The sequence below is a fragment of the Hyla sarda genome, chromosome 1, assembly GCF_029499605.1.
Source record: "Hyla sarda isolate aHylSar1 chromosome 1, aHylSar1.hap1, whole genome shotgun sequence".
Lineage (NCBI taxonomy): Eukaryota > Metazoa > Chordata > Amphibia > Anura > Hylidae > Hyla > Hyla sarda.
The window spans coordinates 119,966,671-119,993,465 of NC_079189.1; the positions used below are offsets into that span (position 1 = coordinate 119,966,671).

The 26,795-nt window shown below is 44.0% G+C and overlaps 1 protein-coding gene across 5 annotated transcripts in view; it reads right to left on the reverse strand.

The window, feature by feature from the left end:
- The window catches only part of CEP44 (centrosomal protein 44), a 49,536-nt gene extending 23,014 nt beyond the window's left edge, over positions 1-26,522 (reverse strand). For 2 of the 5 annotated variants that reach the window (XM_056560723.1, XM_056560750.1), the window contains exons 1-7: positions 26,129-26,297; positions 21,780-21,898; positions 19,779-19,926; positions 9,770-9,916; positions 7,191-7,301; positions 3,331-3,483; positions 1,109-1,315 (exon numbers count right to left, since the gene is read on the reverse strand). In XM_056560723.1, the coding sequence (XP_056416698.1) occupies positions 1,109-1,315; positions 3,331-3,483; positions 7,191-7,301; positions 9,770-9,916; positions 19,779-19,926; positions 21,780-21,868 (855 nt within the window). In that variant the 5' untranslated portion in view covers positions 21,869-21,898; positions 26,129-26,297. The other 3 variants (XM_056560725.1, XM_056560731.1, XM_056560740.1) reach the window with 3 other exon arrangements.
- Between the last annotated feature and the right edge of the window lie 273 nt (positions 26,523-26,795).

The window sequence follows — 26,795 nt, forward strand, 5'->3', positions numbered from 1 at the left end:
GTGCGTCGTCATCAAGGCAACGTCACTATCCCGGGGCCGGGCCCGGAGCGGAGAAGAGGGCCCCCCCGGTGAAAATGGACAGCGCGAAATGACTAACCCTCCCCTGCAGCATAGATGGCCCGGACCAGCTCACCCTTCCTTCCCACCGAGGGGAGGTGAGTGGAAAACTAAAGGGGGTGTCTGGATGATGACGAAGGCCGCAGTGGTCTACAACCTGCGGACCTCCAGAGGTTTCAAAACTACAACTCCCAGCATGCCCAGGCAGCCAGGCATGTCTGGGCATGCTGGGAGTTGTAGTTTTGCAACATCTGGAGGTCCGCAGGTTGAAACCCACTGAGAAGGGATTGACAGGCGGAGAGTTCACTCGAGTATAAGCCGAGGGGGGCGTTTTCAGCACAAAAAATCGTCTTATACTCGAGTATATACGGTAACTATAACAGAGCCTTTGAGCTGTATATTTAAATGTTTTACCATTTACATACTTCATCAGTTATTCCAGTCAGATACCATGCTTCGATAACATTTTCTTGAACACATCAGTTTAGGTTGTTGTAGTCAAGTCAGACAATACACCTGATGTCACTTCCTCCCAGCCTTCTTACAAGAGGGTAATACAAAATGCACTAACCAGTTGTGTTTCTCAACCAGGGTGCCTCTAGCTATTGCAAAACTACAACTACCAGCATGCCCAGACAGCCAAAGGCTCCCCGGGCAAGCATTTAGCGGTTTACCAAAGGTAAAATCCATGTATGCCGTTTAGAGCTGTTAAAGGGATATTCCGAGTAAAATTATTTTATGGTAAAAGTCAGACCCCAGAGATCTCCGCAATCTCCTGAACGGCCCCTTACTCCTTTGTTTTAAATGGGTCTGTGGGTTGCACATGGATGCCTGTGGTCAGTTTTTTCGGCAAGTCCATAGACCATGAATAGAGCAGCGGCGTGCATTTGCAAGTTGTGGCTCCATTAAAAGCAAAGTAGTGTGGATAGGAGATAAAATAATTAATCTTGGAATACTCCTTTAATATTAGACGCGAGTGACCCAGCTCCTCAGCTGTATGGCACTTCTGCCTCCATCCCGGTGCCTTAATTATCGGCAAAAAGTTACAAACCTTTTTCGACTGCAATAAGCGGTCTGTTTCCAGCAGAAGAACGCGGCTAAGAAGGTTATTCCAGTCTGTTTCATCAACAATTATTTTCCCTTTCATACTGGTCTCCAGCGCCTGCAGTCTGTCCTCCATCCAGTCAAGCCTTGAAAGTTTCTCTTGACATTCAGCAAGCTGGGCCTTCAGTAAGTCTATCTGTGTGTCCCTTGTCACCTGCAATGAAACAACTGCTTTACATTTCCCAACGCAAATTCACAGTGCTCTGCATTGTTGCTCTGCTTCCCCTACTTATTATACAGGACAACTCAGAAGTTTCTTACTGTCACAAAGACATTGTAAAGCAGAACCAGTAAGTGAATTATCAGTGTAGGGGGCATATAAAAAGCAGTGCTTCTGTTGGCAACCACTTTACATTCTAAGCTATGCCTTTAGTCAGGTTTCATATCTATCTGAAGAACAAAGTAAAACAAGGAGACAAAATAAAGACCTTTACTTAAGACAGAATTCAATTCAGAGTAGTATATGATAAGCTCTATTTATAAATGTGGTATATAAATGTGGTATATAAATTAAAGCGAGAACCCCAGTGCATTTATTTTATACATTTTTGCCTGGGCTGCCGGAATAAGAATAATAAACATTAACTTTACCTTCTGCAGCTCCCCCAATGCGCAGATGTCATTGACCCGTCCTCTGGCCACGGTCCTCTTCCGGCTTTGTGTGTCTGATAAGTAACACTGCAGCTCAGCTAATTGCAGGGCCGCAACTACCTTGGGCAGTGATAGGCAGTGTCATGTAACAAGTCCGAGCCTGACCTTTTTCTTGGTGCCTAGGCCCATTACATGACACTGCCGCTAAGCCTGTCGGCATATAGCTGGGCCACAGTGTTATGTGTCTGGCACTAAAAGCCAGAATAGGACCGAAGAACGGGACAGCAGCGAAAGGTTAATGTTTATTGTTTTAATTCCGGCAGCCTGGGCATAAGGGATAAAAAATAAATAAATAAATAATTAAATCACAACAATTCTCTTTTAATAACTAATACTTTCCCTAAAGCAGACCATATGATTCAGATAGCTGTTGGTGGAACATGTGATTGACCAACAGCTATCTCTCCTGATCCCCACATACATGCATGCACATTCCTGTATTATGAATGGGAAGGGGCGGAAGAGCAGCTGGTAGACACCTCTTATTTGCCTTAGAACAAAAGGATCGGACACTTGAAATCCAACTTGCCCTATCTTTCTTTGCTTTGACATCTGTCACGGGAAAGTCAGGAGAATGCCACAATTATTAGATAGTTGACCAGTTCCACTGAAAATAAGCCTACTTAAAAGGAAACCTTTTAATCATCACTTTCATTCTTCTGAACTACGAGTAATTGGGCTTGTCCCCAGTGAGTTTTTTCCAACCCACAAGCCATGATTGACAGAACTCTACCCAATGACTTGTGGCTCAGGCCGCATCAGAGGTCATATTCATTCTATAGTTCTAATTGTATGGGCAAGATCACCAGTTTCCAAAGACCTAATAAACCTAAGACATATTCATTTTTGGAATTTGCACCCTTTACCAAGGATAGTTTTTAGTGCCAATAACTGCAGGAATTACAAAACCTTTGCACTGCAGTGTCAGGACTAGAAGACAGAAGCTGCAAGAGGCATTCAAAATAAGAGAGATCAGACCTTGCCCTGTTTGGACGTTCTCATATACTTAGATGTTTATAATACATAGCTGCTGTGTAGGCTGATAACAGAGCAGCAGATGTGGACTGATAACCAGGAAGCATACTCTCCTATTATCAATGGTGCCTCTAATAAAAAGCACACTTGAGAAAAATATGAAAGGCTTAGTGTTACCTTTAGAAAACTAAGGGGGGGGGGGGGGGTTCGGGAACGGGACGCTGATCCAATTTTTTTTACAGTCTTAGTAATCCGTCAGGGGGCACATAATTATACTGTAAGTGTGCATAGTTAATTGACGGGGTGTGAATTCCGCTGCAGACAGAGCTTAATGAATGGGACCTCACAAGATCATGTACACTGAGCGCTGGCCGACACTGAATACACACCATGGTAAACACAGCACACAATGTGATTATGTCCCCACCCCTCTGACTGGTTACCATGATTTGATCAGCCACCTAAGCTTTCTAAGTTGTGGTTTTTTTTTTTGTGAGACCACAGGTCCTCTTTAAAGATCCACATGATCTTCATTTATCTTACCTCCTTCTCACAAACATCCTCAGATTCACAGTCTGATGCAGAGACGTCTTCTTCTGTTAGTGATAGGAATACCTCACTAGCCACAGGTGAGGAAGGCAGATGAAGGTCTGTGCCTGTATGACGCTCCACCAGGATTTTTTTCTGTAACAGAAACTAGTACATAGTATATAGAGTATTGCTAATATCTCCCTACCTTCTGTCTGGGTCTCTTTCATTTAAGACAAGAAGAATTCCTGGTGCAAAAAAAAAAACAATCTCCTGGGATAAATAGCTGGACTACAAGGCAGAAATGTGATTTGCATCCTTCCACCAGTGGCCTTACCTTCTTGTTGTTTATAAGTATTAATGTGTATGACTAAGAGTGCTTGCAGCGCTTGAAACGCGTAACCTCTAGTGTTCCTGCATTTGTCTGCTAATAAATCGGATTTTACTTGCAACTGAGCTGGACTCCATTCTCCATTTTCTATATTAATAACAATGTATTGAATAAGTATTCCATTTAGTTTTTTCAGTATAGACTATTCCTAAAGAATAATGTGAAAGCTTGTGTATGCCTTCTTTAATTGATGTGCCATTCATTGGTTACCCACATCTTTATTGTATGCATCAGATAAATGAGTCGTTTACACAGGGCATTATCAGCTGATAGCACCCTTTGTAATAGAGCTAGTCATTAATCCCTTAAGGACCAGGCCATTTTACACCTTAGGACCAGAGCGTTTTTTGCACATCTGACCACTGTCACTTTAAACATAACTCTGGAATGCTTTTACATATCATTCTGATTCCGAGATTGTTTTTTCGTGACATATTTTACTTTAACTTAGTGGTAAAATTTTGTGGCAACTTGCATCCTTTCTTGGTGAAAAATCCCCAAATTTGATGAAAAAAATGAAAATTTAGCATTTTTCTAACTTTGAAGCTCTCTGCTTGTAAGGAAAATGGATATTCAAAATACCTTTTTTTTATTCACATATACAATATGTCCACTTTATGTTTGCATCATAAAATTGACAAGTTTTTACTTTTGGAAGACACCAGAGGGCTTCAAAGTTCAGCAGCAATTTTCCAGTTTTTCACAAAATTTTCAAACTCACTATTTTTCAGGGACCAGTTCAGGTTTGAAGTGGATTTGAAGGGTCTTCATATTAGAAATACCCCACAAATGACCCCATTATGAAAAACTGCACCACCCAAAGTATTCAAAATGACATTCAGTCAGCGTTTTAACCCTTTAGGTGTTTCACAGGAATAGCAGCAAGGTGAAGAACAATTTATATAGACATATGAGGTATGTGCTTACTCGAGAGAAATTGGGCTACAAATAGAAGTATAAATTTTCTCCTTTTACCCCTTGTAAAAATTAAAAAATTGGGTCTACAAGAACATGAGAGTGTAAAAAATGAAGATTGTGAAGACGCCAAGGGCTGTATGGGCATGTTGGGAGTTGTAGCATACAGGGTCCCATTACAGCAATGCATGTCGCTTTACGGCGACGTGCATTACTGTAAAGGGCCCGACCGCGGCTGAAGAGGAACTCACCTGTCGCCGCCGCCGTCTTCATCGCCGGGATCCGGGTCTTCAGGGACAAGGTAAGTACTGGGGCCGAGCCCCAGCACTCCCCCGTCAAGTCCTCCGGTCTTCCTCCCGTCCTCTGCGAACTTCCAGGGGCCGGGCAGGGCGGGAGGAAGTAACCGCCCCCCCACCCCCCCCCCCCCCCCCCCCCCTTGCGATTGGTAGCAACCGACGGATCGCAGGGGATAGGAGGAGGTGGCAGGCTCGCTCCTATACTCCAGCATGGTCCTGGCTGTCTGTGACAACCGGGATCATGCCAAATTACCGGACGGTCGGGTCCCAGAGACCCGATCAGCCCGGTATCGCTGAAAATCGCTGGCGCGATTTCGCCGGCCATTTGCCGACATGGCCCCCCTCGGCGTTTGCCCTGGATCCCTGCTGAAGGATTTCAGCAGGGATCCGCTTCCGATCTCTGCCCGGCGCGCGGCAGGGACCGGAGAAACACCAGGACGTTCTGGAACGTCCTTGGTCCTTAAAGCGCAGGGTGACGTTCCAGAACGTCCTTGGTCCTTAACTGGTTAATTAAAGAACAAGCATGGATCCAATGCCGTGATATTGAAGTCTTGGTAGAAATGACAGATATTACACATAATGATACTCTAAAGAATAAGGACTGTTGGTCATAAAATTGCATTTCGAAAATGACAGAACATCTGCCATTTTCCACCAGCACTAACAGAGTTCAATGTAGTCAGAAGCAAGCTAGATAAGGATCATATAGAAGATTGCAGAAGTGTGAATGCATTAGCAAATAATGTTTAGTACTTTGCAATAATATAGATGAGGATGAGGCATAGGAAGCACCAAAATAAGTCTAATAAAAGGGTATTTAAATTGCATAAAATGACAGGATGTTGGTAGGCTGTCTGATATTGGTTTTCTTATCAATGTGTGTCTATATGCCAAGATAGGGCAAAATTTTTGGGCTGTACAATATGAATTTTTCCCATACCGGAATACCGGTTTGGCCCCTCCTCCTTGGGAATGAATCATCAGCCCAGCGCAGTCCCCACGTCGGGGATCTAATCATATGTGACCCGCCAGCGCTGTTCTGCTCCCCCCCCCCAAATCATGTTACCCCCCAGCGCTGTTCTGCCCCCCCCCCCCCCCCCCAATTAATTATCAGCCCAGCGGGGTACTACTCACATATGTCACCCGCAAGCACTGCCCTGCTCCTCTTTGTTGGGGGCCGCTGGCGATGGAACTCTATACTGTACGCCAGTGGTCTCCAACCTGTGGACCTCCAGCTGTTGCAAAACTACAACTCCCAGCATGCCCGGACAGCCAACGGAGTTGTAGTTTTGCAACAGCTGGAGGGCCACAGGTTTGAGACCACTGCTGTACGCTGTATCCCTATGCCCGGGCTGCAAAAGATAAAGAAAATAAACTTTAACTCACCTACGTCGGCCTTACGCTCTTCCTGGGGACTGGAACGTCGGACAGCCGTCAGCCTATCACCGGCCGCAGCGATGTCCCGCCCCGTGTGCGTTTAACCTATCACTGGCCGGGGCGGGACATCGCTGCGGCCGGTGATAGGCTGACGGCTGTCCGACGTTCCAGTCCCCAGGAAGAGCGTAAGGCCGATGTAGGGGAGTTAAAATTTATTTTCTTCATCTTTTGCAGCCCAGGCATAGGTATACAGCGTACAGCAGTGGTCTCAAACCTGCTGACCTCCAGCTTTTGCAAAACTACAACTCCCAGCATGCCCGGACAGCCGTTGGCTGTCCAGGCATGCTTGGAGTTGTAGTTTTGCAACATCTGGAGGTCCGCAGGTTGGAGACCACTGGCGTACAGTATAGAGTTCCAGCGCAGGCGGCCCCCAACAAAGAGGAGGAGGGAAGTGCTTGCGGGTGACATATGTGAGTAATACCCCGCTGGGCTGATAATTAATTTGGGGGGGGGCAGAACAACGCTGGGGGGTAACATGATTTGTGGGGGGGGGGTGCAGAACAGCGCTCCCGGGTCACATGATTTGGGGGGGGGGGGGGGGGTTTGAAAGAATTACCGTTATATACTGTGGAACCGCCATAAGTTACAAAAATACTGTGATACACATATTTGGTCATACCGCCCAGCTCTATGCCAAGATCCCTATTAATTCTTGAAAATGAAGGGTTATAACTTTAACTTATCCCTTCTCAATGACGCTCCCATTCACCTGCAGTAAACTGGTGTATTACAGCATAACCCCCACCTAAACCCACTCACACAGAAAGTCTCTTTTCTTTTGTAAGTATTCACAGTGCAGTTTTGTATAAATAACTAAATTGAAACGCTTTACTTACTTGATTTTCTTTCTCAGGCTTTATTGAGGATTGCACACAAGACTCTCTAGGATAAAATGCTTCACACTTATCTTTTATAAAAGCTAGTCTCTTGACTGGTTGTAATTTAACCTTAAAAGCAAAAAAATTAAAATAGGTTACTCATTAAGAAGACAACACTTTCCATTACAATGACAAATGTAAATACATATAGGAATAAAGGATTTGTTTAAAGCCTGATCAAAAGACTTTCCATCAAAATTTATACTTTTTTTTTTTCAATTTTTTTTAGGGATTCCCATCTGTAGTAAGAACTGTTATTCACATTCTAAACTATAATCACTTTGTGTATCTTCTTTTAATCCCTTTTTTCTTTTGGTAGAGGTCTATTTTCATTATCCCACAAGTTCCCCTTTTATGACATCACTTGTCTCTACACTGTAGAATCGGCTCTGGTGGAAATGAATAAATTGTTTGCCAGAATTTCAGGCACACAGTAACTACCAGTGATACATATCTGAAACCAAAGGAATTCAGGCCAGGAAAATCACTGGCTCCATTATCTCCTAACCCTGTGTATGGAATGTGCAGTCCGGACCATGACAGAACAGATTAGTGGAAGAATGTATAGAAAAACCAAAACCTAAACCTACTATACGAATAACATAAAAGAAAAACAAACAAAAACAAATACTTGTGCTGTCGCCACTATTTCAGTGTGGAAGTCGTACTCTGTAGACTCCGTCCCCGTAATAAGGCAAGGTTAATGGGAAAATGGTAACCACATGGACTTCTTACAACAAAATTACATTTCCTTGGCGACAAAACAATTTCATCAGTATCTAATGGACTCCAGAGCAGCTGGACAACAAAACCGATGCAGATCCACAGCGGGCTTTTCACTGATTTGGTAAAAGGTGTTATAAAATGACCATAAAGTGAAACATAGATATAACAGAAAAAAAACTTCGACAGCCTTTAAAGGGGTATTCCATGATTTTATTTTTTAAACATATCAACTGGCTCTAGAAAGACATTTTCAGGATTGCCATAGATCCTTTCCTCAGCAATTGAGGAAAGGATCTATGGTGATTCTGAAACGCGTCCAGCTTGAGTATATACCCGACTATACTATTGTCCAGTAAGGTCTGCTGCTGCCCAGCATACCGCTACTTGCCCAATCTGGGTGCCTTTGACAAATAGTGCCCTGTCAATCAAAGAGCTCCTCGCGCCCAAAGACACGAGGATGCCTATGTTACATATACCTGCCGCAGAGCAGAGGTTCACAACCTTCCATTCAGACGAGCATACAGCTACAGCTACGAACATCTGCACGTACCCGCAGAAGCTCAGAGCCGGCAGAATACATCCTGTGACATCGGAGTTGTGCCGCCAAACACCAGGAGCTGCAAGACCAGACTGCTATGATCTGTACTTCCGTCTCCCGTTGCTTTCGGTGGGATAGGTGAAAGGTGCATAGCACCACTGTACCATTCATTAATTTTCACATTGCTACTGTATTGCTAAACACGCAGAATATTCACTCTCTTGCCGGAGCAAGTGATTTGTCTTATTCTTTGCTGGAATAGGCAATATTGGAACATTGCCTTACAAAAGGACAAGAGACTATAATTATGACCAACATTCTAAGGGCAAGAACTAAAAGTGGCACAATGCCCTATTAACATTCTGCACTTTATAATTATTAGAGCACTACTATTGCACTTTATTACAGCAGCAGTTCCCAGTATCTTTCTTCTTGTTTTAATACGTTATTTTATAGCTTGATGTAAGCCATAAGGGCCCTGTGGTTTTTCAGACAGCCATTTTATGTGATTGTCATGTGACTATTATTGTGGATTTTTTTTTATAAATGTATTATTGTGATATCATATCCATTTAACTTTCAGCACAGTAATTTTTTCCTCTATTTCAGATTTGTAAATTCCTTCTATTAAAAAATCGTAATCCTTCCAGTAGTTATCAGCTGCTGAAGTTGAGTTGTTCTTTTCTGTCTGACAACAGTGCTCTCTGCTGACATCTCTGCTTGTCTCAGGAACTATCCAGAGTAGGAGCAAATCCCCATAGCAAACCTCTAATTCTTCGGACAGTTCCTGTTATATGCAAAGGTGTCAGCAGAGAGCACTGTTGTCAGAAAGAAAAGAACAATTCAACTTCCTCAGCTTATAACTACTGGAAGGATTAAGATTTTTTTTTATAGAAGTAATTTACAAATCTGTTTAACTTTCTGGAGCCAGTTGATCTAAAGAAAAAACAAACTTTTTTTTTTTCCTGGAATACCCTTTAACCTCTCTGAAGAGAGATGGTGAGGCAGGTCCAGGGTCTGTAGTGTCGTTTATTTCTCATCACTGCTTTGAAGTTATGTTCAGACAATGTGGATTTTAAACAGCAGATCTATGTGAGGAAATCTGCAGCGAAATAGGGTAACAGCAAAAAATTCTCAAAAAATCCAATTGATTTTCTGGATCATTTTTGTAAATTCTAGAGCTGCAACTACATGGTGCCCATATGAATAGATAGCATGAAGGGGTTAGTAGATCGTTCTTAGAGAAGTCATGATACAAATTATAATTCTTCACCTTGTTTTGACCTGCAATTTCCTTGTGTTTCTTGACCACGCAGTCAATGATATCACACACTGTCTGTATCTTCCTCTCGGAGAATCCACATTGAAGATACTGCTGCTTTGTTAATACAGGCTTGAAATGGAAGACATCTCGGAGAACCTGCAGAAACAATGGGTTGGATTGGATACTACTATTTAGATACATCATTTAGTAGTTAAAGGCCCAGGAAGTCCAGTACTCAGGATCTGAGAAGGCCCCGCATAAACAAAACCCCAGTATAAGGCAAGGACCACATGTTCACACAGCAGAATGGATTTCAATGGAATTCTGCATCACTGTACACACAGAGGTATCCCAATTCCAGCGTGAATTCGGTCAGAAATACATTACAGTCTATGCATTTCCGAGCAGTCCTAGTGCTACTGCATCAAGAAAATGTGCAAAATGTCCGCCCTTATTTTCTGGAAGACATTCCACACGTTTTTGGCCATGTGAGCTTTGCCTTATGCCACAACATGGGTTATGCTGCTTCTTTGCAGTGGATAAAGGTGGATCCAAGCTGGGTGGATTTCTGGTGATTTTTGGGTAGCAATGTGACCCAAAATTACTTACATTAACTGCGATGCAAAGTATGTGCTACACAGCAATGTTTGGCCTGGCAACCTTTGTCATGGCCAAAATTTACTGTGCAGCTCTATCCTAAAATTTTAAAGCCAGTCCTCAATCCATATAACAGCATAAGGTTAAGTTTTTTTTTTTTTTTTTTTTGCAGTCCCAATTTTCCTCTGTATTTCCATGCATTGCTCCATCCCATAACTCTTTGGGAATAAAGCATGGAATACATAAGTCTGCCAGTAATATTCCCTGCTAATCTACCAAAAGGTAGGTTAGACCTGACTCCTGGTCTACAGATTAATCAGTACTTTTCTTTTATTATTTGGAAATAAAGGGAGTCAGGGAACCAGCTGATTATGGCAAATTTCGCTTCAGAAAGCCTCCAAGAAAACATTTTATCACTAGAGGAACTCGTACCCATTAGAATATCAACAGCTGTGACCAACGTACAGAGTGACCCACTGATACTAAAAGTCTCCCTACTTTGGATCAAAGAAGGGGAGTCCTTAAAGAGGTATTCATTTTTTTTTTTTTTTGACTGTGCTACAGGGGCTAAGTTAGTATAATTCATATAGTGTCTGTACCTGTGTTTAATGGTGGTCTCACAATTAGAGATGAGCGAAGTTACAGTGATTTGATTCGTCACAAACTTCTCGGCTCTCTCCTAGGACTGTATCCACCTTTTCCAGCCCACCGGAGAACTGAAAGCGGAACTAATGTATTCAGCTAAAGTCAGCAATTGCCGAGCCGAGAAGTTCGTGACAAATCGAGTCACTGTAACTTCGCTCATCTCTACTCACAATTCTTAGGTGTTCTTTGCCCCAATGTTTATTTTTAAAGGGGTATTCCAGGAATTTTTTTTATTTGACTATGCTACAGGGGCTGTAAAGTTAGTGTAGTTCATAATATAGTGTCTGTACCTGTGTGTGACGGTTTTCTCACAATTCTTCTGTGATTTTCACCCCAATATTTATGTTTAACAGCATACAAAATGACTGTTGTCTCAGATCTTTCCCAGGTTGCAATGCGGCCGAGACATGACTCACTAGTCAGCTGATGACAGGGAGCCTGTCTGCTTCAATGGGTGGAGCGATTGCTTGGTGGGAGAGAGATCAAACTGCAACTAATGCAACAGCTGTAGGCACCCTGATTGAAAACCACAGGTCTTTTGAATGGATGCAGCTCCTTTATGTTTCAATAGGTGGGGTGGCTGATGTATGGGAGGGAGGAAAATGGAATTATGGGATATGTAGTCAAAAAAAGAAAAATCAAACAGGAAATACCAGTTCACAAAAAGCTAGCCACAGTATTATGGTAATCTCACAACATAGCCATTTATCCCCAAGACAAGTGCAGATCCTTCCTAAGCATGTCCATTACTGTCTGCCAGGTATGTACTAAAATCATCTTATGGTGGATAACCCCTTTAACATCATACAAAATGGGTGTTGTCTCTGGTTTTCCCATGTTGCAGTGTGGCCCAAGACATTACATCACTAGTAAGGTGTTCAAAGGAGCCTGTCCTCTTCAGTGGGTGAAGGGACCTTTGGGTGGGAAGGAGATCATTCTGCAGTGCATTGAAGTTTTGCAACACCTGGAAGCACCCTGGTTAGAAAACACTGGTCTATTGTTCACAGCACAGCATGGAAGGCGGCACATCTGTGGTTCAATGGGTGGGGTGACTGATGAGTGGGAGGGAGAAAAGTGATCTCAACCTTACTAACAAGGAATCCTGGGACTTAGTAGTTGGAGGGAGTGAACTCCAACAGGAAACAGACATTTCACAAAATGAAATCAGCAACGTTATAGTGGAAAAACAACATTTAGCCCCAAGACAAGCAGAGATCCTTCCTAAGCATGTCCATTACTTTCTGGCAGGTAAGTACTAAAATCATCTTATGGTGGATAACCCCCTTAAGGCAACCTCATTAAAAGGGGTTTTTGGTTAATGACTTATCCCAATGATAGGTCACCAATATCTAATCATGGGGGGGGGGGGGGTTTCAACACGTGACACACCAACTGATCGGCTGTTAGCCTGAGGGGACCCACACCAGCAGATAGCTCAGTACATTGTGTAGGTTATTGCATCGTAGCTCACATTTTCTTCTATGAGCTGAGCTGCAGTAACCCATCACAGCCACTACATAATTTAGGGAGCTGTCTGCTTTTTGCTCTGTTCTTTGGCAAATAGCTAATCAGTGGGGTGTTGGACTTCCTCATAATCTAATATTGAATCAAAAAGACCTGGAAAATCTCTTTGACCCCTCAAGGACCCAGGGTTTTTCAGTTTTTGCATTTTCATTTTTTCCTCATCACCTTCTAAAAATCATAACGTTTTAAATTTTGCACCTAAAATTCCATATGATGGCTTATTTTTTGCGCTACCAATTCCACTTTGCAGTGACAACAGCCATTTTACCAAAAAATCCACAGCGAAACGGAAAAAAGATTCATTGTGCGACAAAATTGAAAATAAAATGCCATTGTGTAAATTTTGGGGGCTTCTGTTTCTTTGCAGTGCATTTTTCAGTAAAAATCTTTATTCTGTAGGCCCATACGATTAAAATAATACCCTACTTATATAGGTTTGATTTTGTCGTACTTCTGAAAAAAATCATAACTACATGCAGGAAAATTTATACGTTAAAAACTGTCATCTCCTGACACCTATAACTTTTTTATTTTTCCGCGTATGGGCCGGCATGAGGGCTAATTTTTTTGCGCCTAACTCTAAACAAGAAGAAGCAAAACACACATATAGGCGCACACCAATAAATAAATAAATAACAATTTATACTTTATTCAGATCACATAGAAAACAATGTATGTATCACACTTAAAAACAATTAAAATGTGGGAGCCAGATTGCACATGGTCTCCCAAAGCCACGGAGGAGAAGACCGAGAAATCTGGAGAGTCCCCTCAAAGGGACACCTGCTAATCCAAAGTCACTAACAACACTCCTCTCTTAACACCATGTACCCCTATACTTATATGTAAATAAATATATTGCACAATTTCCAAGTATGTCAAAAGAACAGAAAAAGTATAAGTGTTCAGGGTAGTGCATAAAAATTAACTTTTATTTGGATCATTAAAAAATCACCCCAAAAAAAACGTGTTTGATTCCAACACCAAAAAAAATAGAATAGATGTAGACCATCAGGAGAAATAACCTTCCAGGATCGGAGGAGACGCTCAAACTGTGCCACAGCTACTTAGTAACTATAAGTTACCAAAGTTAGCAGCATATCATACCACTATTATATTATACCACCGACGCGTTTCTGCCATAAATTTATATGGCGTCCTCAGGGAGGCATATAATATGTACAGAGAAGATAAGTCAGATTGACAGGTTTTATGTATATACAATCGGTATATCAAATCAAAAGAAGTAATAAAGAGGTCCTTGGCGTAGGAAACAGGTCATCCATCTGGAATAACAATATTCTCCTATCACTATAAATCCTGTAGGGAAAAGCAGCAGGTATGTATAAATAACAAGACTCTGTCCCTGTATTATAGGCCAGGACTCTATCCATTGGTCCACCTGTAAGAAAAGCAAAAATACACTATTCAAGGTTGCGCCCTGCAGGAGAAAGTCTGGATCACGTATCATCATTGATCCAAAGTTTACTCACGGATCCCTGGTTTGCGGGGCGGGCGCGACAACCTGCTGTGGCGCAGGGAGCTGGCTCCGTCCAGCTCTGTTCACTCCGGTGTGTGAACTGTCGGCGTCTGTCATCACTTCCGGCAAGGGCCGGAGGTTATATGCGCGCCACTGCGCCCGTTCTCTGTGACGCGCTGAACAGAATATACAGTGGCGTTCATTCTGAAGCCTCCGTTCCGGATTATGACGATTTTAAAGTTAGGGCTTATAGGCCGTTTAGCCGTGCATCAATTTCTACATTCATGGGCACTGAGATTATTAATACATTACTGCATTGTCGCAACCAACCCCAGTTTTTTGAGAGGGAATAAGTTGCGACAATTCATCTGAGATAAAGTTACTTTTATGTGAATGTAGCTGTCAACATTGTGCATATAGTGCAACAGGGGCTCGGGTATGGGCCATAGAGGGAGGGGAAGGGGGAAGGGAAGGAATAGGGGCACTACAAACCAAACACCAGGATGTGGTGGACCCTCCACCTCCTACTCCGCCTCTTTTTTAGAGAGGGACCCGTATCAGTTACGCTTCCCCCCCACGAACACAGAACAATCCACAAAAGCGCTAGATAACACTGATGATACTCAAATTATTAATCTATCCAGCATCTACTTATCAGAGGCACAGAAGTCAGTCCTCCTGAAGGGCCTCACATTTGTTCCCACCTCAGCCTATGATGAATTTGAATGGACCAAGGATATCCATCTATTTTCGCGTAGGCTGAGGTGGCACAAATTCTTTAAATTGCGACAGAGAAGAGAAGGCCTAGCATGTGGTATGTCCCCAGAGGATCTCATGGTAACAAGGGATCTAGTGACTTTATTGGAGGATGGAGAGAGGACTGAAGGACAGGGTCCCTTCACTGACCTTAAAAATAAAAGTAGATCTTTTCCACCAATTGGGGATACCTCCTGTATAGATGTGTTTACAGAACTTGTCCTCAAGGATTTGAGGGAGTTAACAACCACAGAATCATACATGAGGGACAATTTAAACTTTCAGGAGAGACAGGCACTGATACAACTTAAAAATAATAAGGAATTAATAATTAAAGCTTCTGACAAAGGAGGAAACATAGTTTTGCTCGATAGAACCAAATATGTACGCATGTGTAGAAGACTACTGGATGACAACGACACATATGAACTAATACCGGCGGACCCTACACATGCGTACAGCTTGGAATTAATGGATATATTGAATATAGCATTTGGAAAAAAACTAATTGATCAGAAGGAACTTGACTTCCTTAGACCCCACAAGCCAACTATCCCCACGTTTTATGCCTTGCCCAAAGTTCACAAGGGCCTAATACCATTGAAAGGTCGACCTATTGTATCTGGAATAGGTGGCATGTCACGAAACGTGGGGATATACATTGACAGAGTGTTGAGACAATTTGTATTTACCCTCCCGTCATACTTGCGTGACACTATGGACCTACTAAAAAGAATTGAAGGAATCTCCATTGGCAATGACATCATTTTTGCCAGCTTAGATGTGGAGGCATTGTACTCCTCCATTCGCCACACAGTAGGTCTTCAAGCAGTAGCATATTTTCTAAGTACACGTGGCATTTGCTACCAAGAACATAATGCATTTGTCCTCCAACTACTGGAATTTGTTTTGACAAAGAACTATTTTCTATTCAATGGGCGCATTTATCATCAGATCAGGGAGACCGCCATGGGGTCCCCCTGTGCGCCCAGTTACGCTAATCTGACATTAGGATGGTGGGAGGCAACCTGCCTATTCAATGATGAGAGGGAGCATTTCTGTGAGCGAGCCCTGACGTGGCTCCGTTTTATAGATGATGTGTTTATAATCTGGAGTGGCAGTAGGGAGGAATTCGGAAGTCTGGTAGACTCTATAAACAAAAATCAATTGGGTCTCTTTTTCACATATGAAACTCAGGACAAAGAAATTAACTTCTTGGACGTAAAAATTTATAGAGATAGGAATAACATAGTCCAGAGTACAATATATCGGAAGAAAACAGCAACGAACAGCCTCCTGTGGTGGGAGAGTTGCCATCCGGGCCCCCTGGGGATCCCCAAAGGGCAATACCTCCGCCTCAGGAGGAACTGTTCGTAACATACAAATTTCAAGAGAGAGGCGGCTGTCATGAGGCAGAGGTTCACCAATAGAGCGTATCCGGACCACATACTGTCCAGGGCGTACCAGTCAGCACTTAGAACACCTAGAAATGAGCTTCTTATACCAAGAACTAGGACTGACACATCCACAAGTGCTAGAATCATTGGCACCTTCGACAGAAGGGCACCTCAAGTGAGAGAAATTATCAATCATCACTGGAATATCCTAGGGATGGACCCGGACCTCCGGGATATTGTTGGCCCGAGCCCACAAATCACATATCGACGGGGCAAGAGCATAGGAGATCTGGTGGTCCGGAGCCATCTTGAACCAGAACAGATATCACAAAACTGGCTCAATAGACTATCAGATATCTCAGGTTGCTTTAGATGTGGCCATTGTAGAGCATGCCAATATGTTGAGAAGAGTGACAAGGTACCCAACATACAGGGAGAAGTGATACCCATTAGAGAATTCATTAACTGTTCATCCAAATGCATCATATATATTGGAATATGCACTTGTCCCCATATATATGTGGGGAAGACTATGAGGGAATTCATCATCCAAATGCATCATATATATTGGAATATGCACTTGTCCCCATATATATGTGGGGAAGACTATGAGGGAATTCAGAAAAAGAATTCTGGAGCATATTGGGGACATAAGAAACCATCGAGATACATCTGTGGCAACCCACATCAACCAACAGCATTTGGGTGACCTGAGATCAATCAAATTCATGGGGATTGACCGGATTATCCCCTCTCAGAGGGGTGGAGACACAGATACACTTCTACTCCAAAGGGAATGCCGCTGGATTTATCAACTTGACTCAATGGCCCCCAAAGGTCTAAATGAACAATCAAATTTCGGGTGTTTCTTATAAATGGTATGTGGTGGGACAATGGGTGGCTCCTAGGTAGATAGGGACGACCTTAGAGGGTAGACAGGATTTAGTAGTCACCTCTTATCTACTATAGGGTATATAGTCACCTAATAGGAGGTTCCTGAGCGGGACCGCCCTTTTTAGGGCGGCCACCCCGCCTAGGCTTTAGGGTTAAAGAATAGGGCAATTTAGGGACAGTGTAGATCCTTTAGGCCCACGCCTTGTTCCCGCCCCCCCCCCCTCCCTATAGGGACCCCCCTGGTTAGGGACTGTCCCACCTACTACCATTCACCCTGCCCAGTTTGGGCTGTTGTGGAGATGGGGGTGAATTAATTATCCCCCCCCCCCCCCCAGCTCTACAATACCTTCCACTTTTACTCAGGACTGTACTTGTATACATACCCTGCCCTTGGTTTTAATACACCCCTTACTCATGACAGATGTAGGCGCCTCTCTCTACTGTATTAAGGTTGCACTATATGCACAATGTTGACAGCTACATTCACATAAAAGTAACTTTATCTCAGATGAATTGTCGCAACTTATTCCCTCTCAAAAAACTGGGGTTGGTTGCGACAATGCAGTAATGTATTAATAATCTCAGTGCCCATGAATGTAGAAATTGATGCACGGCTAAACGGCCTATAAGCCCTAACTTTAAAATCGTCATAATCCGGAACGGAGGCTTCAGAATGAACGCCACTGTATATCCTTATTGGACACGCCCTCTCTGTTCAGCGCGTCACAGAGAACGGGCGCAGTGGCGCGCATATAACCTCCGGCCCTTGCCGGAAGTGATGACAGACGCTGACAGTTCACACACCGGAGTGAACAGAGCTGGACGGAGCCAGCTCCCTGCGCCACAGCAGTTTGTCGCGCCCGCCCCGCAAACCAGGGATCCGTGAGTAAACTTTGGATCAATGATGATACGTGATCCAGACTTTCTCCTGCAGGGCGCAACCTTGAATAGTGTATTTTTGCTTTTCTTACAGGTGGACCAACGGATAGAGTCCTGGCCTATAATACAGGGACAGAGTCTTGTTATTTATACATACCTGCTGCTTTTCCCTACAGGATTTATAGTGATAGGAGAATATTGTTATTGCAGATGGATGACCTGTTTCCTACGCCAAGGACCTCTTTAATACTTCTTTTGATTTGATATACCGATTGTATATACATAAAACCTGTCAATCTGACTTATCTTCTCTGTACATATTATATGCCTCCCTGAGGACGCCATATAAATTTATGGCAGAAACGCGTCGGTGGTATAATATAATAGTGGTATGATATGCTGCTAACTTTGGTAACTTATAGTTACTAAGTAGCTGTGGCACAGTTTGAGCGTCTCCTCCGATCCTGGAAGGTTATTGCTCCTGATGGTCTACATCTATCCTATTTTTTTTGGTGTTGGAATCAAACACGTTTTTTTTGGGTGATTTTTTAATGATCCAAATAAAAGTTAATTTTTATGCACTACCCTGAACACTTATACTTTTTCTGTTCTTTTGACATATTTGAATGCTGGGTGGAATTACGCTTAAGCGTGGTCTGACGTGGGACCTAACATATTTACGTCTAGTTGACAATTTCCAAGTAGCCAAGGAATATAAACTAACCTACAGAGTAAATAGTTCCTATGCAGACAGGATATATACCGTATATGCTGGCGTATAAGACGACCCCCAACTTTTACAGTTAAAATATAGAGTTTGGGATATACTCTGCGTATAAGACTACCCCTTCTACCGCGATGTACAGTACCTTGTAGTTCCCCCCACATTAGGTAGGCAGCATGTTCCCCCACATTATGTCAGCAGTTCCCCGGCATAGGAAAAGCTATGATTATTTGCTCCCGTGATACTAAAAACCAGGGTGCCTCCAGCTGTTGTGTAACTACAACTACCAGCATGCCCGGACCGGCAATGGCTGTCTGGGCATGCTGGGAGTTGTAGTTTCACAACAGCTGGAGACACCCTGGTTTTTAGTATCAGTAATTCGTTTTTATCTGCACTGGCCGGCCCCCGCACACGGGAGCCGGCCCGGGCAGATAATGATAAGTTTTCCTATCCCGGACCCCAATACCCGGCGTATAAGACAACCCCCGACTTTTCAAAAAAAAGTCGGGGTTAAAAAGTGGTCTTATACGCCAGAATATACGGTAAATATAAACACACAATATTAGTCACACTAAACATATGAAAAGATGCTGCCCAATATGCAGTAAAGGGAAGAGAGGCAGTTAATGATACATCAGATGACAGGTACAGGAGCAGGCGTCCCCCCAAAAACAGGTCCCCACGCATTCCATCACCAAGGGTGACTTCCTCAGGGGCATGGGGAAGTCACCCTTGGTGACAGAACACATGGGGACCTGTTTTTGGGGGGACGCCTGCTCCTGTACCTATCATCTGATGTATCATTAACTGCCTCTCTTCCCTTTATTGCATATTGGGCAGCATCTTTTCATATGTCTAGTGTGACTAATATTGTGTGTTTATATTTATATCTTGTGTGCATAGGAACTATTTACTGTGTAGGTTAGTTTACATTCCTTGGCTGCTTGGAAATATATTTCTTTACATATAACCCCGTGTGACCCCGCATTATATACCGGGATCGGGCGCAGGGCGTATAGGTATGCCCTGCATCCTTAAGAGGTTAAACATGCAAGTTCTAAATCAAAGGGACACAATAAATAGTTTTTTAATTGTTGATAAGCAGAAGGAGGAAACACTTACCTTATATACCGCATCAATAAACCTCAGGTCACTCTTCGCAGCAAGCTCAATGTCTAGTGACACTAAAATCTCTGCGATGTATGTAGAATAACCGGTAAAGGTGTAGCTGATTATTGGGAGCGATGCTGCTGGGTCTCCTTTCACCAACCTTGTGGCATAAATATGAATAAAAAACATATATTACATCTACTTAAAAAATAAATAATATATAAATACAAAACATACATAAATATGGAATACCAAGCAATATTTCGGAAGACCCCCACCCTTTCCTAAGAGTGCAGTGTAATTTCTTTGTGGGTTTTAAGTCGCTACAATTTTTTTCCCACGGTATTTACTAAGGCTTCCCTACACTTCTCTTTTTTTTTTTCTTTCCCCATTCTTTTACACAAGTTCTGATCTTTCGGGTTTCCCTCAGCTCAAATCCACCACATTTTCTGTGGAAATCTTAGTAAATATGTTGGGTTTTTGTGAAAATGTCAAGGACACGCCTTTTTTCAGTGACCCCGTTCCTTTTGTGTTTTCTTAGTAAAATGGAGAGTTAGTCTGTTTTTTTTCCCCAATTCTGGCGAAATGCGCCAGAATCGGACGCACAACCCGACAAAAAATGTCGGGTTTGCAATAGTAAATGAGGGTCACTGCCTTCCCTGTGTGAGTTTCCACCGGGCGTTAAACTTGGAACTGTTAGGCAGGACAACAAACAATGAATGGAGCAGTGTTCCGCGCCATTCGTTCCCAGGACTATTATGTCCCAGCTGTCGGGATCGGCTGGGTCCCAGTGGATGAACCCCAACTGATCTTCTTGTTCAATTTATCAAAACAGGTAAACCCCTTTAAAGTATGCCCTAGCAGTTATATTAAAGGACAGCTATGGAGACCCTATTAATGACATCACAAGGGTTTCCATTCTTGTCATGTTCAAGGGCTCCCCCACTTTTACACCTCCGGCTCCCTAAGCTGGCAATACACATAAGAGAGTGGTTGGCCAACAGCTGTCACTCCTGATCCCCCGTCTGTTCACGTGGGCAAGAGACATGATGTTTAGGATGTGACAAAAATTACTTCAATGGGAGCAGAAATGTGCTGAAAAGAAGCGACATGTTACTGGGAGCTTGAGAGAGAGCTGTGGCGCCTCACACATGCACACTTTATGCCCGTGTAAACCAACCCTTTAAAATATGCATACTCAAGTTGGCTGAGCATTCATTTGCTCTCAATGGAGAAAGATCTTTAGCCACTGTCAGACTCCTCTAGCTGCAACATATCTTCCAGAGAACAAAAGGATCCGGCAGTTGGATTAGATCAGTGTTTCCAAACTGGGGTGCATCCAGCTGTTGCAAAACTACAACTCCCAGCATGCCCGGACAGCCTTTGGCTGGAGTTGTAGTTTTGCAACAGCTGGAGACACCGTGGTTGAAAAACACTGCATTATATGGATAAAGTAGGCAGAGTCCAGCACAGTATCAAAGCAATGCGTGAAGTTTATTCAGCAATCAGCCAACATGGAGAACCGGTGACGCGTTTCGGCCACGGTAAGGAGCCTTAGTAATAGGTATGACTAAGACTACTTACCATGGCCGAAACGCGTCACCTGTTCTCCATGTTGGCTGATTGCTGAATACATTTCACGCATTGCTTTGATACTGTGCTGGACTCTGCCTACTTTATCCATTTACTCTAAGAGACTTGGGTCCAGTCTCGTCCGTGTCAAGGTATAGACGTAAGGGTGAGCTATACCGATAAGCTTCGGTGAATCCTCTGCATTATATGGTCATGCAGATTTAGCCAACAAATATCTAATATGAATGGCCAGATAATAGCTCATTATGAGGGGGTTACAGAGAAACATAGTATAACATTGTGTGGTCCACATAGAAGAGACTAGGTTCGCCAGCGCAGGAGATGCTTATACATGATAAATAATAATAATAGGACAAATGGCCAAGGGCTATTCTTAGGAGACAAGCCCTGTAAGATACAAATAGGTGAATTTCCCCTTACCCTGTGTAGTCCAGATCTCTGGGATAATTCAGTAACCTTAGCTTCTGTTCTAGTTTTCGGAGGACTCCTTTTACATCCCCTGTAGTCATTTTATCTTATTGCAGCAGCTAGAAAATATCCTGAAAAAAACAAAGAGAACATTAACAGAAAACTCTGAACTGTTGTTAGAAACCAAGTCCACAAGTTAGGGCTAAGATCCCATCTAGCCTGTGACTTTACGTCAGGTTATATAGGGGGTAACATAAAGGAGACTCCAGGAAACACATCTGAACTACACTGCTCAAAAATTAAAGGGAACACTTAACATAATGTAACTCCAAGTCAATCACACTTCTGTGAAATCCCACTGTCCACTCAGGGAGCAACACTGATTGACAATCAATTTCACATGCTGTTGTGCAAATGGAACAGACAACAGGTGGAAATTATAGGCAATTAGCAAGACACTCCCAATAAAGGAGTGGTTCTGCAGGTGGTGACCACAGACCACTTCTCAGTTCCTATGCTTCCTGGCTGATGTTTTGGTCATTTTTGAATGCTGGCGGTGCTTTCACTCTAGTGGTAGCATGAGATGGAGTCTACAAACCACACAAGTGGCTCAGGTAGTGCAGCTCATCCAGGATGGCACATCCATGCGAGCTGTGGCAAGAAGGTTTGCTATGTCTGTCAGTGTAGTGTCCAGAGCATGGAGGCGCTACCAGGAGACAGGCTAGTACAGTGGTCCCTCAACATACGATGGTAATTCGTTCCAAATGACCCATCGTTTGTCGAATCCATCGTATGTTGAGGGATCCGTGCAATGTAAAGTATAGGAAGTTATACTCACCTGTCCTCGCCGCTCCGGACCGCGTCCTCACCGCTCCCGATGCTGTCCTGCTGCTCCAGTGTCTTCTTTGGGATCATCTGGCTTCTTCCGCATCTTCTGCAGGGTCCGGGCCTCGCTTTCTGGTGACGTTATCACGCTGCTGCGCCGGCACGGCGTGCGTAGTGACGTAATAACGATGCCGGAAAACGAGGCCCGGACCCTGGAGAAGATACAAAAGACGCCGGATGATCGCGAAGTGGACCCGGAGCAGCGGGGATAGGTAAGTGAACCTGTCCGGGATGCTTAAACTGCTATCCGACAGCAGCTTAAGCATTTTGCGCTGTCGGATAGCAGTTAATGCGATGGCCCCGACATCTAAAAGCATCGTATGTCGATTTTATCATATGTCGGGGCCATCGCATGTCGGGGGGTTACGATCATCAGGAGACGTGGAGGCCGTAGGAGGGCAACAACCCAGCAGCAGGACCGCTACCTCCGCCTTTGTGCAAGGAGCAGCAGGAGGAGCACTGCCAGAGCCCTGCAAAATGACCTCCAGCAGGCCACAAATGTGCATGTGTTCACTCAAACACTGTGCAGGACATTTGGCATTTCCCAGAGAACACCAAGATTGGCAAATTCACCACTGGCACCCTGTGCTCTTCACAGATGAAAGCATGGGAGGGGCCCAACCGGTATTGCGGTAAGGGAAAAATTCATATGGTGCAGCACAAAAATTTGGGTATTTGGTATGAACCTGTATACCGCCCAGCACTAATTCGGATGGCCCTAGGTTCCTCCTAATGCAAGACAATGCTAGACCTCATGTGGCTGGAGTGTGCAGTTCCTGCAAGAGGAAGGCATTGACGCTATGGACTGGCCTGCCCGTTCCCCAGACCTGAATCCGATTGAGCACATCTGGGACATCATGTCTCGCTCCATCCACCAATGCCACGTTGCACCAGACTGTCCACCTCATCAGGAGCATGCCCAGGCATTGTAGGGAGGTCATACGGGCACGTGGAGGCCACACACACTACTGAGCCTCATTTTGACTTGTTTTAAGGATATTACATCAAAGTTTGATCAGCCTGTAGAGTGGTTTTCCACTTTGATTTTGAGTGTGACTCCATATCCAGACCTTCATGGGTTGATAAATTTGATTTTCATTGATAATTTTTGTGTGATTTTGTTGTCAGCACATTCAACTATGTAGACGAAAGTATTTCATATGATTAGTTCATTCATTCAGATCTAGGATGTGTTATCTTAGTGTTCCCTTTATTTTTTTTGAGCAGTGTATAAACTGACTTTACTCAGAAGCAGGCATACTGGGTGAGATTTATCAAAACCTGTGTAGAGGAAAAGTAGTGCAGTTGCCCATAGCAACCAATCAGATCGCTTCTTCCATTTTTACAAGGGCCTCTGAAAAGTGAAAGAAGCGATCTGATTGCTATGGGCAACTGCATCACTCTTTCTCTACACAGGTTTGGATACATCTCCCCCACTATGCGCTGCTGTACAGAGGCCCTACAGACAAGGGGCCCACTTAATACAAGGTCACTAGTAAGGGGCAATGCTTCTTACTCAGGATCATCTACACTAACCACCTGTAAATTCAGGGTAGCGGAGTTGATCCACCTGTCAGTTTCCCTTCAACAGGAAGATCAAGGTGCTGATGTTAAGCGATTGCCTCAGCTATAAGTGATTGCCCCTAGGTCAGCTATTGTGACCTCACAAGTCTATTTCAGTCCAGTAACTGCTGTGACATCACAAGTCTATTTCAGTCCGGTAACTGCTGTGACATCACAAGTCTATTTCAGTCCGGTAACTGCTGTGACATCACAAGTCTATTTCAGTCCGGTAACTGCTGTGACATCACAAGTCTACTTCTAACAACCAATCACAGATCAGATCAGCTTACATATTCTAGCAGCTCTGGTAAGGCTTCTTTCACACTGCAGTTATGACACGACAGTGTGACATCCATCAGGGGAGCCGTCGAGAATAGGGAGAGAAAAAATACTGCCGGTGCTGTCTATTTCTCCCGCTATTCCCATAAAAAAGAAACGGCGCCCGACAGCCCCCATAATAGTAAATGGAAGCCGCCAGGACCCGCTGTTGCCCCGTCACGAGAACGGCCATTAAAGGCACACAAAAAAAGAGACTTTAACCTCTTCAGGACACAGGGCATATGGATACGCCCTGCATTCCGAGTCCTTAAGGACCGAGGGCGTATCCATACGCCCATGGGAAATCCGGTCCCCACCGCTAGCCAGTTGGGGACCGGAGCCGGATGCCTGCTGAAATCATTCAGCAGGCACCCTGGCACATCGCCAGGGGGGTCCTGAGACCCCCCCCCATGTCGGCGATCGGAGAAAATCGCATGTCAATTCAGACATGCGTTTTTCTCCAATTCCGGGCTGATCGGGTCTCTGGTGACCCGATCACCCGGAAAATAGGGCTGATCGGAGCTGTCAGCAACAGCCCGGATCAGCCTAAAGGATAGGAGTGAGGTCGCAAAGCTGCGATCTACTCCTATCCCCTGCCATTACTCAGAACGGAGTTCTGACCAATGGCAGCGCAGGACAGGGGGTTGCCATGGCAAACCCCCGTTCTGCCCTCCCCTGGATGTCGAGGGGATCTGGGAAGAAGATGGAGGCCGTACCTGCAGGAGAAGATGCCTGGGGACCTGGGCATGCTGGGAGTTGTAGTTTTGCAACAGTGGTGTCCAAACAGTAGCCCTCCAGATGTTGCCAAACTACAACTCTCAGCATGCCTCGACTGCCCAGGCATGCTGGGAGTTGTAGTTATGTAACATCTGTCCCTTCAGATTTAGCAATTTTCATAACATTTTTGAAAATTGCTGCTCTACTTTGAAACCCTCTAATTTTTTTCAAAAAGCTAAAGTATGTCCATTTTATGATGTCACCATAAAGTGGATATATTGTATTTGTGAAGAAAAATTAAATTTATTTGGAATATCCATTTTCCTTACAATTAGAGAGCTTCAAAGTTAGAAAAATGCAAAATTTTCATGAAATTTGGGGATTTTTCACCAAAAAAGGATGCAATTAACGCCGAAAATTTACCACCAAAATAAAGTGGAATATGTCACGAAAAAACAATCTCAGAATCAGAATATTCGGTAAAAGCGTTTTCACGTTATTAATTCGTAAAGTGACGGTGGTCATAATTGCGAAAAAGGGCTCAGTCCTTAAGGTGAAAAAGGGCTGCGTCCTTAAGGGGTTAACAGCCGTTCTTGACGGGGAGCAATGGCAGTGTACAAGGGGCCTAAAATGTAAGCTCAGTGGTGTCTCAGATTGATAGTTCTGGGCCACTGGGTCATAATAACATGTGATGTCATAGCGCTGTCTCAGATGACATCACAACTCACTGTCCTATACATTATAAGGTATATAAGGGGCACAGGCCACCTGGTATAACCTGTACCTCTGGCCTTAGGCTGCAGGATACACTCACTACCCCATAACACATATATGAAGCGCAGTAATCCCACTGTAATGATTATATTAGGGCTGATCACCTGCAGTAACAGCTCTTGTTATGAAAACTTCGTATAACACGCTCCGTCTCCTCCTCCTGTACAAGGAACAGCTTTATGCTACTCCACGAATGGTGGAACTACAATTCCCAGCTAGACCTCCCAGCCAACCTGTCCTGTTGTTATCCACGTCCCAGCCCTATAACCGACCACTCACCCACTATAACGGCTGCCCGCTCCGGAACTACAGCGCCTCTAATCACAACATTCACTGATCCCACTGATCCCCGCCCACCGAAACCCTCACAGCCAATGAGGAGCCACAAATGACGCTTCTGCTTATTATCTTCTCGGACGCTGTAACGTAAACGGATGTTTCTGATTGGTGCAGAGAAACAGAGGCAGGCCGGGGGCGTGGTTTGTGCACATTTGACGGTTGGGCGGTTGTTGCTGTGGCAGCCTGCAGTGTGCGGATATATAATGATGATGGAGTCACTGATATAAAGTGCTTTATGCTTCAATTCCGCCTTATTTTCAATACCTCTGCATGCAGTCATGTGGGTGGATGAATTTTTGTTCAGGTCCTAAGAAAGCTCTATTACTGTGCGGGGGGGGGGGGGGTGGCTCATAAAGGCACTATTACTGTGCGGGGAGGAGCTCATAAAGGCACTATTACTGTGCGGGGGGGGGGGGGGCTCATAAAGGCACT